The sequence below is a fragment of the Gopherus flavomarginatus genome, chromosome 6 (genome assembly GCF_025201925.1).
Source record: "Gopherus flavomarginatus isolate rGopFla2 chromosome 6, rGopFla2.mat.asm, whole genome shotgun sequence".
Lineage (NCBI taxonomy): Eukaryota > Metazoa > Chordata > Testudines > Testudinidae > Gopherus > Gopherus flavomarginatus.
Genome location: NC_066622.1, coordinates 125,971,605 through 125,989,893, shown reverse-complemented (window position 1 = coordinate 125,989,893; position 18,289 = coordinate 125,971,605). Strand labels below are relative to the sequence as shown.

General features: G+C 39.9%; 1 protein-coding gene across 1 annotated transcript in view; it reads left to right on the top strand.

Annotated features, from left to right (window-relative positions):
* Positions 1-8,912, top strand: part of CCDC172 (coiled-coil domain containing 172) — a 35,614-nt gene extending 26,702 nt beyond the window's left edge. The window contains exons 7-8 of the mRNA XM_050959070.1: positions 7,084-7,171; positions 8,883-8,912. Coding sequence (XP_050815027.1) covers positions 7,084-7,171; positions 8,883-8,912 — 118 coding nt within the window. The remainder of the gene's footprint in view (positions 1-7,083; positions 7,172-8,882) is intronic.
* The last annotated feature ends 9,377 nt before the right edge of the window (positions 8,913-18,289 follow it).

Below are 18,289 nucleotides of genomic sequence, written 5' to 3'. Positions count from 1 at the left end.
TCAGAGCTACTGGCAATAATATTTACAAACTCATGGATGATAGCAGAGCTCCTGGAAGGCTGGAGAAGGGCTAATGTAATGCCCTATCTTTAAAAGGAGGATAAAAGAGGAGCTGGGGAACTATAGACCAATCAGTCTGACTTCAATATCTGGGAAGCTACTAGAGCAATGTATAAAACATTCAATTTGCGAATATGTGGAAGATGAAGCAGCAACCAGCATGGATCACCAGCAGCCAGCATGAATTTACCAAGAACAAATCATGCCAAACCAGGTTGATTTCCATCTTTGACAGGCTAACTAATTTGATGGATAGGGGGAAATGCAGTGGACATAATATTCCCGGACTTTAGCAAAGCTTTTGACAGAGTCCCACAAGACATTCTGATAAGTAAGCTGGAGAAATTGCAGGCTTGGTGGAACTACCATTAAACGAATACATAATTGGTTGAACAACCACGAACAAAGAGTAACTATTATTGGAATTATGTCAGATTGGAGGAAGGTCTCAAGTGGGGTTCCACAAGGATCTGTTCTTGTTTGGTGTTATTTAACATCTTTATCAGTGACCTGGCTGTAGGTAGAGAGAGCATACTGATCAAGTTTGCAGATGACATAAAACTAGAGGGGGTTGCCAATACTTTGGAGAATAGAGCTAGAATTCAGAGGGATCTTGATAAACTGAGCTATAGACTACAAAATGAAATTCAACAAAGACAAATGTAAAGTGCTACACATAGAGAAGAAAAATCAAAGGCACAAAACTAGAAAGGTGGATAACCAGCTTGGTAGCCGCACTGCTGAGAAGGATCTGGGAGTTGTGGTTGATCACAACCTCATATGAGTCAGTAGTGTGATGCTGTTGCAAAAAAAGCAAATGCAAGTTTAGGTTGCATTAACAGAGGCATAGCATGCAAGTCACCAGAGGTGATAGTATCACTCTACTCGCTGCTGGTTAAGCCTCAGCTCTGGTCACCAATATATGTAGAAAGGATGTAGATAAACTGGAAAGGATCCAGAGGTGAGCAACAAAGACAAATCAAAGAGATGGAATGCAAGCCATATGAGCAAAGGCTGAAGGAACTGGGTATGTTTAGTTTGGAAAAGAGGAGACTTGGTGGGATAAGACATTGGTCTTCAGATACTTGAAAAATTGCCATAAAATAGATTGAGAAAAGTTGTTGTCTCTTGCCATAGAGGGCTGGACAAGTGGCAATGGGTTCAATCTACAGCATAGCAAATTTAGATTAAATCTCAGGAAAAAATTCCTAACTGTAAGGGCAGTAGGATAAAGGAACAGACTTCCTCACAGGGTTGTGGAAGCTTATTCACTGGAGATTTTCAAAGGAGGCTGTCTTGGATGGTTTAGACACAACAAATCCTGTATTTTGGGAGGGGGTTAGATTAGATGACCTTTGCAGTCCTTTCTAACCCTATGGTTCTATAATTCAAGTGCATCTTATCTTTATAATGGAATGATTTTTATCAAGTGTTAAGCCTATATGTAGCAAATGTTTGGCTGAAGATGATGATGACTTTAATAAATTTAAACTGAAAAAGGAAGAAAAGTAGATAATACGATGACAACTATATTATGTTTGGATTTTTGAGTCTTGATATTACTGTGGAGAGTCCACAGTCACAATGTGTCCCTTGTTTTCAAGTGTTAATAAATGAAAATCTGAGGCCACAGAAAATACAGAGACATTTAGAAAATAAATACCTGGAATCTGTATACAAGAGCCACAATTTTTTCTTTCGTAAACAAGAAGAATGAAAGATTTAACAAAACAAAATAAAAAAAGAATTGTGCCTAAAGAAGCTTCCTCAAAAAGCCTTAGATGTGAATTGCAAAATGCAAACAAGCACACACTGTTGGCAAGAGCCTTTTTCTTCCAGCAGCCATAGATGTGTAGAATTATGATTGAGAAATGAACAGCTATGGCATTCAAAACCATTCCGATGTCAAATAATTCTATCCCTTTGCACACTGATGATCTTGCAGAAAACGGCTAGGACCAGTTGTAAGTACAAGTTAAGAAGCATAAATGTTTTACACTGAAGCTTGATGAATCCACAGACATAGCCAACATAGTTCAGTTTCTGCATTATATGAAATTTGTCACAGCAGGTACAATAGTTGAACTTTTATTTTGCAAAAAAGCCCAACTCAAACAGCAAGTGAGAAAATACTAAAGATCCTTGATAAATTCATAGTGGATGAAGGTCTTAACTGGGCTGTGTGGGGAGGGGGCTGCAGCCGTGACTAGAAAGAACAGGGACACTGCAGCACGATTAAAGAAAGTGACACCAGCATCAATTTGGACACTCTGTATGATTCATCACCAAGCTTTGCCATTGAAGAATTTGCAACTTGAAATATATAAGGCCCTCAACATTGTTATTCAAATTGTTAATTTTATAAAATCCTGGGCAGTGATCACCTGGGATCCTAGACATCCATCTACCATGGAAAAACATGGAATTTGCATTTTTATAGAGAATCTTTAGTTTTCACATTTTGTGAAAAAATAAAAACATATATAGTAGTATCCCATTTAGCTGAGTCTCCATTATCCAGCTCTCCATATTAAACACCCTGGGGCTGATGGTAGGAACCCTGCCATCCCAGGGCTCAGCTGTTAGCCCCAGTTTGGTTAATATGGAGAGCCAGATAATGGAGGCTCAGACAAACAGGGTTCTACTGTATCAATAACATTTTGTTCAACTGATACCTACATATATTGTGGCTAGGGAAACTGAAATTCAACATTTAATTTTAATCACAGAAATAGGTGGATTTTTATGTTTCTTATAGGAGAATTTTTTTTAAATCACAGAAAACTAGGATCCTTGGTGATCATACACTCTTTTAGTATGTTCTGTGAACAAATGGGCACTGACCATTCAAGTTTTGTTTCATAGCAAAGGCAGGTGGTTTTGAAGTGTGTGATGAAATCAGAATTTTCCTCCTTGGGGAAAACAGATCTTGCAGATTACATGTGTAATTGGACTTCTTTACTACACTGGATTAACCAGGGGACAAACAACTGTACCTTGATATAACACTGTCCTCAGGAGCCAAAAAATCTTACCATGTTATAGGTGAAACCACATTATATCAAACTTGCTTTGATCCACTGGAGTGCGCAGCCCCACCCCCCCGGATCAGTGCTTTACTGCATTATATCCGAATTCATGTTACATCAGATCACGTTTGTACGGGGGAGACTTTGGCAAACCAGTAAAGTGCCTAAAACCACTATGGCTTATTGTTAAAGGCGGCCTAGTCAGCAAGCCGTAAAGTGGCCATGCAGCTTGACCAAGGCAGGAGGGGAGGGGTTTGGGGTGCCATAGCCAGGGCAGCTTGACCCTGCGTCCTTCCTGATAAGAATTGTGTTGAAGTTGCTGATACATGCATTTTAAAAGAGCAGGATGTACCCTCAGGAATGTCCATTGGGGTCTCAAGGCTGCAGACGCTGGAAAAACCCACACCGGGTTAATCAATAATCAGAAGGAACCTCTTGCCTGATCATTGAAATTGCTTACTTAACAAGGTTTCTTTAAGGGACATGTCATTCTATTATTAATGTATAAATAAAGGGGAAAAGCTTGAGATAGTTGGATTCATTTGGGGACTCTTTTGGACTCTTCCTCTGGGTACATCTTGCATTCCCCACTGGCAGACGGAAGATTTGGTCACCGGAAGCCTGCCGCTGTGTCACTCAAAAGTCACACTCAGCTTTGGAATTATCCAGGGTTGGGGGTGTTTCACTAATCTTGTTGCGGGAGTGTGTAAGTGCTTGAGACTAGTAAAGTTTAGGTTTAGGTAAATACACTCCTGTGTTATCCTGTTTGTGCCAGCCATCTATCAGTCAGACGGCCGTGCCTCCCCTGATTTATTTCCTGACACCTCCTCACACAGAGTAAAAGTTACCAAGAGCTTTGGGTTGAAAGAACCCCAAGTAACAGCATTATATCAGGGTAGAGATGTATTAGCAAATTGAATGCACTGAACCTTATACGTCAAAGTTGGAATGCAAATATACTAGATATGAAAGAGAAAATCAGGGGATTAATGAAGAAAGTTTGTCTCTGAAGATGCCACATTGAAAAGGGAGTTACCAAGATGTTTCCAATATTATCAGACTTTTAAAAAGAACAAAGTGAAAGTAATCAAAATGAAATTAACGACCCAATATTCACTCATTTTTCTGGATTGTATTCCCACTTTGATGAATATTTTCTTGAAGTTGAACATTAATCTCCAGGTCGATTGCATTTGAAAGACAGTCTTGGTAACAGCTAACTCAATTCCAACCTTAGGTATCCCAGCTCAAGAAAATCACTTAGAATTGTCAAGTGATCACATGCTAAAAACTGTCACCAAATTTTCAAATATGACAAATAAGAAATTCTGGATTTCTGCTAGGGGAGAGTACAAAGAACTCAGTGATGAAGCTATGAAGGTACTGCTTCCATTCAGTTTTAGTTATTTCTGTGTGTCTGCATTTTCAGCAATTGTTTCCAGGAAAACTAAACACAGAAATCATTTAAACTTGGAAAACAACTAATATCCAGCACTATCAGAGATTCAACCAAACATTGCACAACCGTGCAGTTCAGAACAGGTCCATTCTTTTCACTAACATTTTAGGCTTTGTCCAAAGACAATACCCCCAGCCCCCACAAAAACCCTATAGTTTCAAATTATAGTTTTAAAAACCCAGATTAGATCAGATTATATAATTAAACAAACTGTATATAATTAAAGTCACAAAAAACATCCAAACTCTAGAGTCCATCTTGATTCTAGTATCCTGCGTCAGTTTAAAAAAAAAAGGGATTTGGTATGGGGAGCCACCAAATCTTAAAATATCTGCAAGGGAACTGCAGTACTAAAAAGTTTGTGGACCACACTGTAGACCATCTTTAAAACTTTCTTTAAAACCTTCCTTTTTTGTCAGAACACATGTATGTATGCAGTTTGTTTCCAAAGAAATGCTTCTGTAAGCTTCTGTAACCCTTCTCTAAACAGAGAGACCTCACACATCACATACAGCTCTAACCTATCCCTTTCTGCCGTTTGCATTTTTGGTACCTTAATGGCAAAAAAAATGAAACAAACATCAGTCTCTGTTATTAAATACATCCATTCTAGAACTCTGTGTCCTGAATAAGCTAATTCTATCAAATCAAGGTTACACTTTTTCTTTCATGGTTAGCAAAGCCATTTTTATGAGAAGCATCACTGCTCCATGTGGAAGAGATACTCTGCCCACGTTAGGCTGACTCAAGAAATGCCACCTATATATACACATACTAGGCTAACTCACTAGTATGAAACACTTAAAGGTTGTTAGTTTCTCTCTCAACATCAGCAGAGCACAGGGCTACTGCTGTAAGGGAACGGCTGGCATATTTCAGTAGCACCAGGATATACCTCTTCCTTTTTATCTGCCTATATAGTAGGCCCAAAATATCCAGCGTGACCCTTTGAAATTGTTCTTCTGTTATAGGAAGTGGACTTAACCTAACTTTGCAGTTCTCTTCTGTTTCTCTACCTATTAGCACCCATGACAGGACTCACCATATAATTTTACTGCTTGATATACTTCAGGCCACTAAAAGTTTGGGGTTAGCTTTTCCCTTGGTCCATTAAATGTCTAGCTAAGTAAATATAATGGGTGATGCACAGTAATTTGGACTGGTACCTTTGACAGCACTAATTGCCTGCTTGTTTCCTAAACTTTAATATTCCCCATGGGAACCCGCCCTCTTCAGAGAGGATTATTTATTTGTGAATAGCTCTCTTTGGTTCTGTGAGAGTTGCACAGACTCTGGTTATCTGATGAACAGGGCATCTGTTGTTTTGGTCGTGGCCTCTGAGGCCACTCTGGAGACAGTATTAGATAAGTCAATCCCTCTCAATGGCTCTATCCAGTCTCCAGTAACATTTGGAGGGGGCATTTCCTCTGTCTCAGGATCTGCCACAATTCAGAATTTTGACGACAAGGAGCTGCTGCATTAACTGCTTCCATGCCAGAAGTTAACTCGGTCACAGGTTCTGTGTTTGTAGGGGCTGCTTTCTGAGCTTGGTACTCAGTGACAATTAGACAGTTTTGTCCTTGTGACCAATTTCATTCTCCATAACATCCCTCCTGGAAGCTCAATGTGAAGACCTAGAGCCCTTCAGTTTAAGAAAGATTTAACATAGAGGTTCCCAGACTCTGAATCATTGTTGGCTTGCAGAGCACTTTCTGGTGGTCCACATAGTGAGGTGGCTGGTCACAAGGTGCTAGCACCTACTTATTTCCAGCTGCTAATGCATTTCCAATTTAGCTACAAACACTTTTAAAAATTAAAGATACTTTTAATACTACTATTTTTCCAGGTAAGCAATTGCTACAGTTGCCATAGGGTTGTCATGTGACATTGAATGGAAGGAGAAATGGGGTACAGCACAATGAACAGGAGGGGAGGTTTAATCAGAGAATCACTCTAATGAAATTGATCCACACCGTGGAGAAGTTTGAGAACCCCTGACATAGGCTATTGTATTTGCAAAGGAGAGGACAGCAACAGTATGGAACAAACATAACAGCAGTGGAGAGACAGCAGCGATAACTATGGAGGCAAAGTAGTGGGAGCCTGTGGAAGGCCTGGATCAATTATTCAAATCCACGCATTAGTAGAAACGCAAATTTTGAATTATGAAATTATAATCCTCTCATAGTTTATGATATCACTACAACCCAGCAATAGAATTATAGCCCTATAATTCACATTTGTCTGTTATAGCACTTATTCTAGATATATTTTCTTCAAACCCAGAGATTGTCATTTTCTAAAGTTCGCCTCATCACTATCACAACTGCCAGTGATGAATAATCTCCAGGAGTTATGCAGTGTTGAACATGCAGGTCTGTCATAACTGCAAATCTAGCTCTTGATCATGCAATTAGATCTGTGCAGGTAGGATATCAGGGTCTGCCCATGCTGATCAGATTGCAGGCTTGGGCCACATTTGAATGAAACAATAATTGACTAACCTTAGATATCATTTTTTTTAAATTGAAACAGGATTAAAAAAGAACTGGACATTTACAAAGATGATGACTTGGAAAATGTTTGTGAAGCTCTTCAAACAGAAATTGAATTTCTGCAGATGGTATGCTATTTTTATTGCGCGCTCCTAATTTCCATTAATTTTAGGCCCACCATTTGCAAACTGCCAAGAGCGCCATTCTTCACACTGAAAAGGGAAAGTCAGAAAGACATTACCTGTTAAGACTGAGAAATTTTCAGCAAAAGATGCAGGGATTTAGTTGTAGGGCCACCATTAATATTAACCTCTTGAATGCTGAACCACTTCAATGCAGATCTTGCAGTAGGAGCTACATTGATCCTAGAGAGCAACCTTTATTTAAATAGACATGTAGCACTTGGGCCACAGGGGAGTACAATTCTCATGTACTTATTGAATGTTGCAAGCTCATAGGGCTCTTTATGGAAACTGACTAGAGAAGACTGCCTATTTTCTGCCAAATATCAACCTTTTCTTCAGTTTTCATAACTGTTAGTTTGTGTCACATTAGCTTTATTTATTCAACACTTGTGAATTTATAAATTTTACTGCTCTTAATATTAATTTTTAAAAAGAAGGGGACAAACACATTGCAGGTAAACACTTTAAGGGTCTCATTTTCAGAGTGAAGGGTTTTTGTTGATGTTTTGGAGTCTCTGGTCTAGCTACTGTTTGATGATACAACTGCTACTAGGGAAAAAAATGTGGCATCAGTGACAGGATATGGCTTATTTGGATTTGTGTACATTGGTTTCAATGAACATTAAAATATTTGTGGCAGAGTAATTTATTGCATAACCCTTTAGAGGGATGGTAACCTTGAACCTCATTCATTAACTTTATCATGAGCACATGAAACAAAGTTTTGCAAAATGGAAACTTCTACTTTTTTGATTTCTCTGAGGTCTAAAACATCTAAAATGTACACTTTCAAGCATGGCCGAGAATAATAATGATGGGAGAGGCTCATATACTATGACAGGAGCCATATAAATACACAGAGTGGGATTAAATTCCCCAAATGAGATGCCTCATGGAAATGCTCAACTTTAAATATAGCAGTGTAGCTATACTGATCTTAAAGCTGATTGAGGTGGTTTGGGAATGTTAGATACTTCACTATGTACAGGATGTTGTATATGATGTGTAAACAAAATAAATTTCATTTGGTATACTGATAAATTACATGTTTAAAATTTATTGTAAAAACAGTATAAGTACAAAGAAATTCAGTCCTCTTAAAATTCAAGGGGTTAGATTTTGACATTAAGCCACTGTGGGTATGTCAACACTAAAGTTAAACAACCCTGGCTGTCCCGTGTCAGCTGTCTTCGGCTTGGGCTCCAGAGGTGTTTAATTTCAGTGTATTTGTTAGGCTTGGGTTGGAGCCTGGACTCTGGGACCCCATTAGGGGGCATCCTTCTGGGACCCGGTAGCCCAAGCCAGTTGACACAGGACAGCCACAGGTGTTTAGGTGCAATGTAGACATACCTATGTGTTGGGAACAAGGGAGCAGGAGCTGTGCAAAGACAGTAATTCCCAAAGGTATTGTACCCAAGACTGGCACATTGTTTTTGACTCCTGTGAAGGAGTACACACAGTAACAATATCTGACATACCTCTTTAAAGAGAGTGGTGAATACTCCTGGCCACATACTAGCCCAAGTCAGCTGACATATGGTGGAGGTTGTGACCATGTCCTTGCCCTTTTAAGTTCTTTATAAAGAATAGTCTCACAATTAGGATTTGTTTCATGTATTTCAAATTAACATGCATGTATCTTTCTTTTTTGCAGAAATTATCGCAAAAGTCTTCAGGCAAATAAATACCACAATATACAGAAGACTGATTTAAATGTCACAGAAACAGGTCTTTGCAGTACTTTAACTACACACATTTTAGTAAGCCTTTGTTGTTAAGCTCTCATCCTTCATATTTCTTGTTGAAAAAAAAGGTTCTGTTTCTCAGTAGATTTTGTAACTTCTCCTTTTGCTGTTTATTAATGTGGGCATTTGGTTACCTCAAAAATAATATTTTTGCTATGTTGAAAGTGATCCCATTCCCATATTCAACAGGCATCCCCGTCTAGGCTGTTCCTTTACCATCTCTGAATATGGCACACAAGCTAGTACAGTAGAGTCTATGATGAACTCCATTCTGTGTGTACCATTTCCCCTGTGTATCCACTTTCATCATATTCCTCCTCTTACCAGGAAAGGTAATAGCCTGAGTCTCCTCTGAGACAGACACCTATGCTGCCAGCAGGAGACATTTCCATGCCATATGGTTATTTATACCTTAAATGCTCAATTGTGCAAGCTTCATAAAGCAGATCATAACCCAGAAGTACAAAAGTGAAAGTCCAGAATAACTTCTATGGAGTGGCAGCAACTACAAAGCCACTCTGCTAGTTAGTACGTTTTCTAATTATGCCCCCACTCCCCCCAAAAATTCTCATCAGTTAACATTACAGACTAAATCCTATTGTCAGTGCACAGTACAAGTAACTGGGCTGTTTGATGAGGATTTCCTTGGGGTTTAGATTTAAGGAATCCTCCCCCACTCAATTCTGTATGAGCCATGATTGCCACTTCAGCCTCAGGGCTGCAGGTCCATTGCCCAGCGCACTCCACAGGTGTGGAGGAAGATGTGGGGATGAAAGTGGGTGTGGATCTATTTGTCCCCAATGAAATACTGTATCCAAGCTCCACAAAGCATATTTTCTTACAGTTTTTGGAAACTGACCACCCCCTTGTATCTGAGATGGAGAGAGAGAGTTTATCCCTGTAAGGAGCTAATTCTGCAGTTCAAAAATCCAGCAAATTCTCATTGACTTTAAAAGCAGTTTTGTCCATGTATGGATTGAAGAGTTGGTCCCAAAGCATAATCTAAAACCACCTAGTCATATAAAGTAGGAATTATTACCATTACCAATAACTATTGCTGTTAAAGTTGATGATGACCGTTGACTTCATAATTAATATTGAAGTGTTTTTCATGAGAGTTCTTTTAGGCCTTGATTCAGCACAGCACTTAAGTAGAAGCTTAACTTTGAGCATATCAGAAGTCCCAGTGACTTCAATAATACTAGTTGCCTACTTAAAGTTACACGAGTGCTCAAGTCCTTTGCTGAACTGAGTCTAATTCAGAGGTGGTGTATGAGGAGATACCAGTTATGTCAGAGAACCTCAAGGTGGCTAAACTGGTGTAATTTACATGCTATGGGACTGGAAGAGAGTGAAAATCTCATAAATATGGGCTTTCCTGTACTGGGATTAGGATTTTTCTGCCTTGTTTATTCAGATGATTTCATTGACATTGATTGTCCAAGCCATGAGAATTAACTGACTAGGATTTGACTCCTAATCTGGTGAAAACCTGTTATTAATATTCAATCTCCATATGCATGTGTTTAAATTGTTCATTTACAAGTCTTCTTTGGGTCTCTTGTCCAATGGTATTATTTATGGGTAGCTATGCAGCCCAAACACATAAAGTATACATGTAATAAATGTTAAATATAAACAGTATTTGAATAGTGTATGTATAAAATTTAAATAAGCGATATAAGAAATATTATCCAATTCAAAATATTAGCAAAAGTTGGATTTTTTTGGTCTAAGTGAACCTGACGAGAACATGGTCAGGCCTTTCGTGCCAGTGCTAACTAAAGAAAAGCTGGAGTGAGGATTTCCTAGTTTGACAGCAAGGTCTAACATGACAAATAATTTTGCTGTTAGTTCAGCTAGAGATACAGACAACTATTCTACAGCCTTTACTCAGGCAAAACACTTCAGGGTGTTTTCCCTTAGAAAGGACTGTAGGATTATGCAGTTAAAAGACATTTAGTGTCCCCATTTCCATTAGGTGACCATGGAATAAACAAAAAAAAAATCACAAGCAAAAAAGAGAGTCAACAACAGAGGCTCTCTATCTTGTGCCCATTGAAGTGGATGGTGATACAGTTTTATAATTGACTACATTGAGTGCAGAATCAGGTAGAAGATCTAATCATTCTTGGCAAGTGTGAAGGGGTACACTCGCCACAGGTAGCACCTCCTTACGGCTACGTTTGGAGATCAGCTTTTACCCACTTTGGCCTCCCCCTTTTGTCGGTTATTCATGTTGTGACACACACACCCCTCCACACACACACCAATTCAGAATGCTCTCTCTTCCTGACTCGGCCCTCTGGCCAGGTCACTATGGGTATGTCTACACAGTAATTACAGACCCGTGGCTGGCCCTGTAGACCTTTGGGCTTGGGCTGGAACCCAGGCTCTAGAACCCCGAGAGATGGTAGGGCCCCAGAGCTAGGGCTGCAGCCTGAGCCCAAACATCTACACTACAAATAAACAACCTCACAGCCTAATTCCAACGAGCCTGAGTCAGCTGGCACAGGCCAGCTGCGGGTGTCTAACTGTAGTGCAGACATACACTGGAAGGGGAGGACTATTGAGGGTAACTATGTCCCTCTGGACCAGCTGGTGTTTCCAACAATCCTGTGCCACTTCCCAGTGGCTGGTAAGGGAATCCAGGCCCATCTTCTACACTGGGTTCTAGCCCAGGGACCCTATAACAAGCATCAAAGTCCTGCAAAGTCCTACTCCTTGCTGCTGTTTCCCTGAGCTTTTTCCTACTCGGCGCTCTCAGGTTCTCTTTCCCCCACAATTCTTTTAGGATTGATCCTTCTTCCAAGTCTTATTCTCCCTTGTGGGTTTTCTCCTCCCTACCTCTCTGCTCCCAGGAAATGATCACAGACTCTCTCTGCAGACTTCTTCTGCTTTAAATTTCCTGGCTTTAGACTAAGGAGCCTGCTCCTACCCAGCTGGGCTTCATGTTCAGTTAAGCCTGGTTCTCTCTCCAAGTGCAGCCAGATAACATAATTGACCCCCCCAAGCCCACATTAACCCTTTCAGGGCCTGTGTGAGGTGCACACCCCCATCACAGCATGTTTGGCAATAATATAATAGCAGTAGTTCTACTTTTTGTGATCGGCATGCTCTAGCATATTCTCAGTTAAAATACAAATGGCAGCTGGTCAGCTAACCAAATTCCTATAAATCTCATCGCATTAGCTGGGGATTTGCCAGCCTTTCGTTAGTGGGATATTATACATTGCATTTTGTTTGTTTTTTTCTAAATTGCTAATTTCTTTTTTATTTTAGATGTAAGGCCAAGGCAAATAGCCTTCTCTGTGGCAATAGATGCAATATATCATACACAGAAAAACAATTAAGATTCTGCTATCAAAAGGTAACTGGTCACCTGGCCCAGACATAAAAGTTTTGAGGCCCAAATAGTCAAACATAACCACTGATTCCTGGAGCCTCAGTTTTGGAGTTGCTAACTTGAGATGCCTTGGGTCTGATTCTCAGAGATGCTGAACCACCACATTTGCATCCATTGATTTCAACTGGAATTATGGGTCCTACTTTTACACATGAGCGAGCAATGCTATTTTCATCGATAAAGTGGGCACTGTCAAAAACAATAAAATTTCACTTATGTTCTTGTCAATAGGTATTAAATGCATCACATTTCATTAATTTTCATTTTTTAAAAAATATCAAACAGGTTCAGGGGAATATTTACAATCCACACCCACTTACAATTTTTCATCCATTCCTGTACATTGATTACCAGTTACCAGCAGTCTCCACTGTTGCTATAATCTCACCGATAGGGCAAACCTGTCACTCACTGATGCTTCAAAAGTATGCTGGGTTGTTCAAACTTTATTTAAAAACCTGATGTGGGAGATGCTTCATTTCTTCCAATCCATTGTCTTAAGTGTTTAAAGTCCTAAGCAACTCATTTGGAAAAGGGTGTTATAATAGTGCTCTATGTCTTTATCTATGTAAAAAATAATAGAAAAAAATCTAGAAGATGATATTTAAAAATTTCATTTCTGGGTTATGCAGAACCAATAAAACTTCTTGATGTTGGGCACTGCAAATGAGTTCCACTACGCAGTTCTTTACATCACCTCTTAACAGAGGGCACGGGGGCTGCAGACTTTGCTTGCCTTTACAGTTCAAAAATCCTGTAATTTACTTAACAAAGATTAGTAAAAATATAGGAGAAAAGGGTAGATCAAAGCACACTAATAAACTGTACTGCGCTTCAGCAGTGTCCACATGGACAGTGGGTAGCAGGGTGGTACAGGATAGATTTACACCCAAGGTTGCTGAAAACTAAATGTTTGTGTAAATAGGCCCACAGCTTCCAAACAGGATGGAATGTATAAAGATATTTCAGACAAATCATAAACTAAATACAGTAAACAGACACACTGAAAATGAGGCTTGTTCTTGTTTGAGATCAGGATTTTATAGCTACTAAATTCTTCTTTCTATCGTCCATAAATTCTTGTTAGTCTAGAGTAGAAGCTGGGGGCAATCCTGGCTAACATTCACAATAGGAGGTTTTGTAAAAGGAATACTTTAGTGCCATCTGCTGGGCTGTACACTACAACACAACTTTAAACAGGATATCAAATAAGTTTAATTTATTACATTTTTTTCATTTAATATAAAATGTTTTCTCTCTTTCTCTCTCTTGTACAGTCATTTTCATTTCATCAGTTTTTATCAGATACCTCATATTAAAACTTGTACATCTTTAATTTTCCTTTCTAAATTTTACAGGCATTGATATTATATGTATTTCCTGGAATAATGTAAAACAGTATATAGTAGGTGTGTTCTAGCAACATTCTGTCCTTATAAAGAATGGGCATTAGTATTTTATAAGAAAATTATCATAGACTATAAGAAGATTAAGTTCATATCAACCATATTCCAAAATATATCACACTGCATTCATGATTTTGCACTGTACAATGAAACAAAGCCAAGGGACATGTTGAATAGGGTGCAGGCAGTCTAATAACATCTCTTGAGCTAATGGTTCCATTCCACAGACCAGACAGGGCAAAAAAAAAAATCACCCTCCATATCTTCCCCCAAAACTAAACAGAGAGCCTCCTTCACCTAAATCGCAGTGGGTCCTGTGAAACTGCAGATCATCATCTGCATACACACTGTAATTTTTAAAGTCATTCCTCTGCATTCAACTGGGAATGGGAATGATTCCAGTCTTCGATCCATAATAAGATCCCTGGCAGTGAATGAAGACTAGTCATGGCTAGGAATGTGAGAATTCAGTTATAAGAACGTTCCTCCTCACTCCAAGTGGCTTTCAAGCTCTCTGGTGCAAAGAGTTACGTTTCTTTTTTGTGACTTGCAGAAGGCTGACTTTCCTCCTGAAAAATCTTACTGCAAAGTCTGGTCTTCATGGGCTTGTGATCCTCAGAAAGACAGACTAAGCTCTTCTGATTTATCAGCACAGTTTGATGTTTCCATTAGTGAAAAAAGCCTGTCTTTATGCACAGGAAGTAGTATTTCAAATAAATCTTTAAAAATCAGATCACAGTAATGAATACTAAAATGTTGCTCTTATATAAAAAAAAGGTAGATTTTTCTTGAAATATTCATTTTCCTGTAACAATTCTCCCATGATTAAGCCAATATGAGACCATTTTGATTCTGTGTGTGATGAGAGAGATTACACAAACTATTCGCAGTTTTTTCCATTTACTGCTACATGACATTTACATGTTGAAAAACGTCATTAATGGCCTGATCCTGCATTCCTTTCTTAGGCATAAAACTTTCATAGACTGTAATGAGGGTATTGAGTGAGTTAGAGCTGCAGGATCTGTCCTTCACTATGTCTGTACTATATATATGGAGTAATGTCTTTCTGAAATTAAACTGAAAATACAATAAATATCAGCTAAGCCATAACTTTTTGCTGACCATCTGCAGACTGCTACATTCACGTACTTGAAATACACCATGCTGTCATCACCATTTAATCAGTTAGGGCACATTTCACATATTTCAAGATAAACTACAGCACAATGCTATTACTATAATCTCCAGTTTAAAGGACAAATTCCTCAGAAGATGCAGATGTTAAGTGCACCTCAGCTCTAGTACTCCACAGTCAGTTCAACTAATAGGAGGCTGCATTTGAAACGTGTATGGTGACGCATTGCTCAGAACCTAGTGGAATCCTGATGGAAATTTCCAGGAATTTCATACTGATGTTTGTTGATAATAAGAGTTCACTGTATCATAGCAGGTAACTGTACAGTTTGTCTGTTAATTCTCTGCAAGCTCACTGAAATTCATGGAATCACACAGGTTGCACATCAGTAGTGGACTTGGCCCTACATACCCTGTGTTCCAAACCATGAATATTTACAGGTTTTACTATCTTAGCATTCTTCTCAAGTAGCATTGGCAAAGACAGCTCATCTTTTTCCTACTTCCCTTGTTAAAGGTGTATGGGCTGGATAACCTTCTCTGCCTCCACAGGTCGAGTGGCTGTAATTGAGGGGTATATAGGAAGGGCTAGGTCTGCGGGACTGTTGAACTCTTCCTAAAGTGCACTGCTGAGACTGAGCTCTCCCTAAGGTGCACTGGTGAGAAGGTGCAGAGAAGACAAGCAGGGCTGGCTCCAGGCTTCCTCCCGCCCCAAGCGGCGCAAAAAAAAAAAAAAGCCGTGATCGCGATCGGCGTCTGCTCCACTTTCTTCTTTGGCGGCAATTCGGCAGCTGGTCCTTTGCTCCGAGAGGGACCGAGGGACCTGTCGCTGAATTGCCACCAAAGAACCCGACATGCCGCCCCACCCCCTTGGCCGCCCCAAGCACCTGCTTGCAGAGCTGGTGCCTGGAGCCGGCCCTGGCAGGAGGTAGGAAAGCAGAGAGTACAGTTGATATCTGTGGCATTGTATTTCATGGGAATTCATTGACATAAGAGCAGCAGAAGAAAACACCACCTCATCCCTGGAAGATAAGAATGGACGTACTGGGTAGGACCAATGGTCCATCTAGCCCAGTATCCTCTCTTCCAACAGTGGCCAATGGCAGATGCTTCAAAGAGAATGAACAGAATTTGGCAATTATCAAGTGATCCACTCCTGTTGTCCAGTCCCAGCATCTAGCAGTTAGAGGTTTAGGGACACGCAGAAAATGGGGTTGCATTCTGACCATCTTGGCTAAGAGCCAATGATGGACCTATCCTCCATGAACTTCTCATTCTTCTTTAATCCAGTTATGCTTTTGGCCTTCACAACATTCCCTGGCAACAACTTCCACAGGTGGACTTTGTGTTGTGTGAAGAAGCACTTTCTTTTGCTTGTTTTTAAACCTCCTTCCTATCAATTTCATTGGGTGACCTTTGCTTCTTGTGTTATGTGAAGGGGTAAATAACACTTTCTTATTCACCTTCTCCCCATCATTCAAGATTTTATTGACCTTTATCACATCCCTCCTTGGTTGTCTCCTTTCTGAGCAGAACAGCCCCAGTTTTTTAATCTCTCCTCATATGGAAGCTGTTTCATATCCTTAATCATTTTTGTGGCCCTTCTCTGTGCCTTTTCCATTTCTAACATATCATTTTTGAGATGGGGCAACCAGGACTACACACAGTATTCAAGGTGTGGATGTAACATGGATTTATAGTGTGGTATTATGATATTTACTGTTTTATTATCTATCCTTTTCCTAATGGTTCCTAATATTCTCTTAGGTTTTTTGACTGCTGCTGCACATTGGGAGGATTTTTCAGAGAACTATCCACAATGACACCAGGATCTCTTTCTTGAGTCGTAACAATTAATTTAGACCCCCATCATTTTGTATCCATAATTGGGATTATGTTTTCCAATGCACATTAGTTTGCATTTATCAATACTGAATTTCATCTGCCATGTTGTTGCCCAGTCACTCGACTTTGTGAGATCCCTTTGTAACTCTTCGCAACCTGCTTTGGACGTAACTATCTTGAGTAATTTCGTATCATCTGCAAAGTCCTGACTGTTTACGCCTTTTTCCAGATCATTTATGAATATGTTGAACACAACTGGTCCCAGTACAGATTCCTGGGGCATACCGCTATTTACCCTCTACATTCTGAAAACTTACTATTTATTCCTAATTGTTGTTTCCTATCATTTCTGATTAATGAGAAGACCATCTCTCTTATCCCATTACTGCTTAGTTTTCCAAAGAGCCTTTTGTGAGGGACTCTTTATCAAAGGCCTTCTGAAAGCCCAAGTACATCATATCAGCTTGCTCACACTTGTCCATGTTTGCTGACTCTCTCAAAGAATTTTAATAGATTGATGAGGCAAAATTTCCCTTTACAAAAGCCATGTTGACTCTTCCTCAACAAATCATGTTCATCTATCCATCTGATAATTCTGTTCTTTACCACAGTTTCAAATAATTTCAATCTCTACTCAGACCCTATGCCACTAGCACTCCCAGCTATCTCTGTGACACCACTGATTTCCTGAGGAAACTACAATGCATGGGTGACCTTCCAGAAAACACCATCCTAGCCACCATGGATGTAGAGGCTCTCTACACAAACATCCCACACACAGATGGAATACAAGCTGTCAGGAACAGTATCCCTCATGATGATGCCACTGGCTGCTGAGCTCTGTGGCTTTATCCTCACACACAACCATTTCAAATTTGATGACAATATATATCTCCAGATCAGTGGCACAACTATGGGCACCTGCATGGCCCCACAATATGCCAATATTTTTATGGCCAACCTGGAATAATGCTTCCTCAGCTCTTGTCCACTCATGCCCCTTCTCTACCTCCACTACATTGATGACATCATCATCTGGACCCATGGGAAGGAGACTCTGGAAAAATTCCACCACGATTTCAACAGCTTCCACCCCACCATCAACCTTAGCCTGGACCAGTCTACACGGGAGGTCCTCTTTCTAGACACCACGGTGCAAATAAGTGATGGTCACATTAACACCACCCTATACCGAAAACCTACCGACCGCTATGCCTACCTTCATGCCTCCAGCTTCCATCCTGGGCACATCACATGATCCATTGTCTACAGCCAAGCACTGAGGTACAACCGCACCTGCTCTAATCCCTCAGACAGAGACCAACACCTACAAAATCTCCACCAAGCATTCTCAAAACTACAATACCCACATGAGGAAATAAGGAAACAGATCAACAGAGCCAGATGTGTACCCTGAAGCCTCCTACTGCAAGACAAACCCAAGAAAGAAACCAACAGGACTCCACTGGTGATCACATACAGTCCCCAGCTAAAACCTCTCCAATGCATCATCAGGGATCTA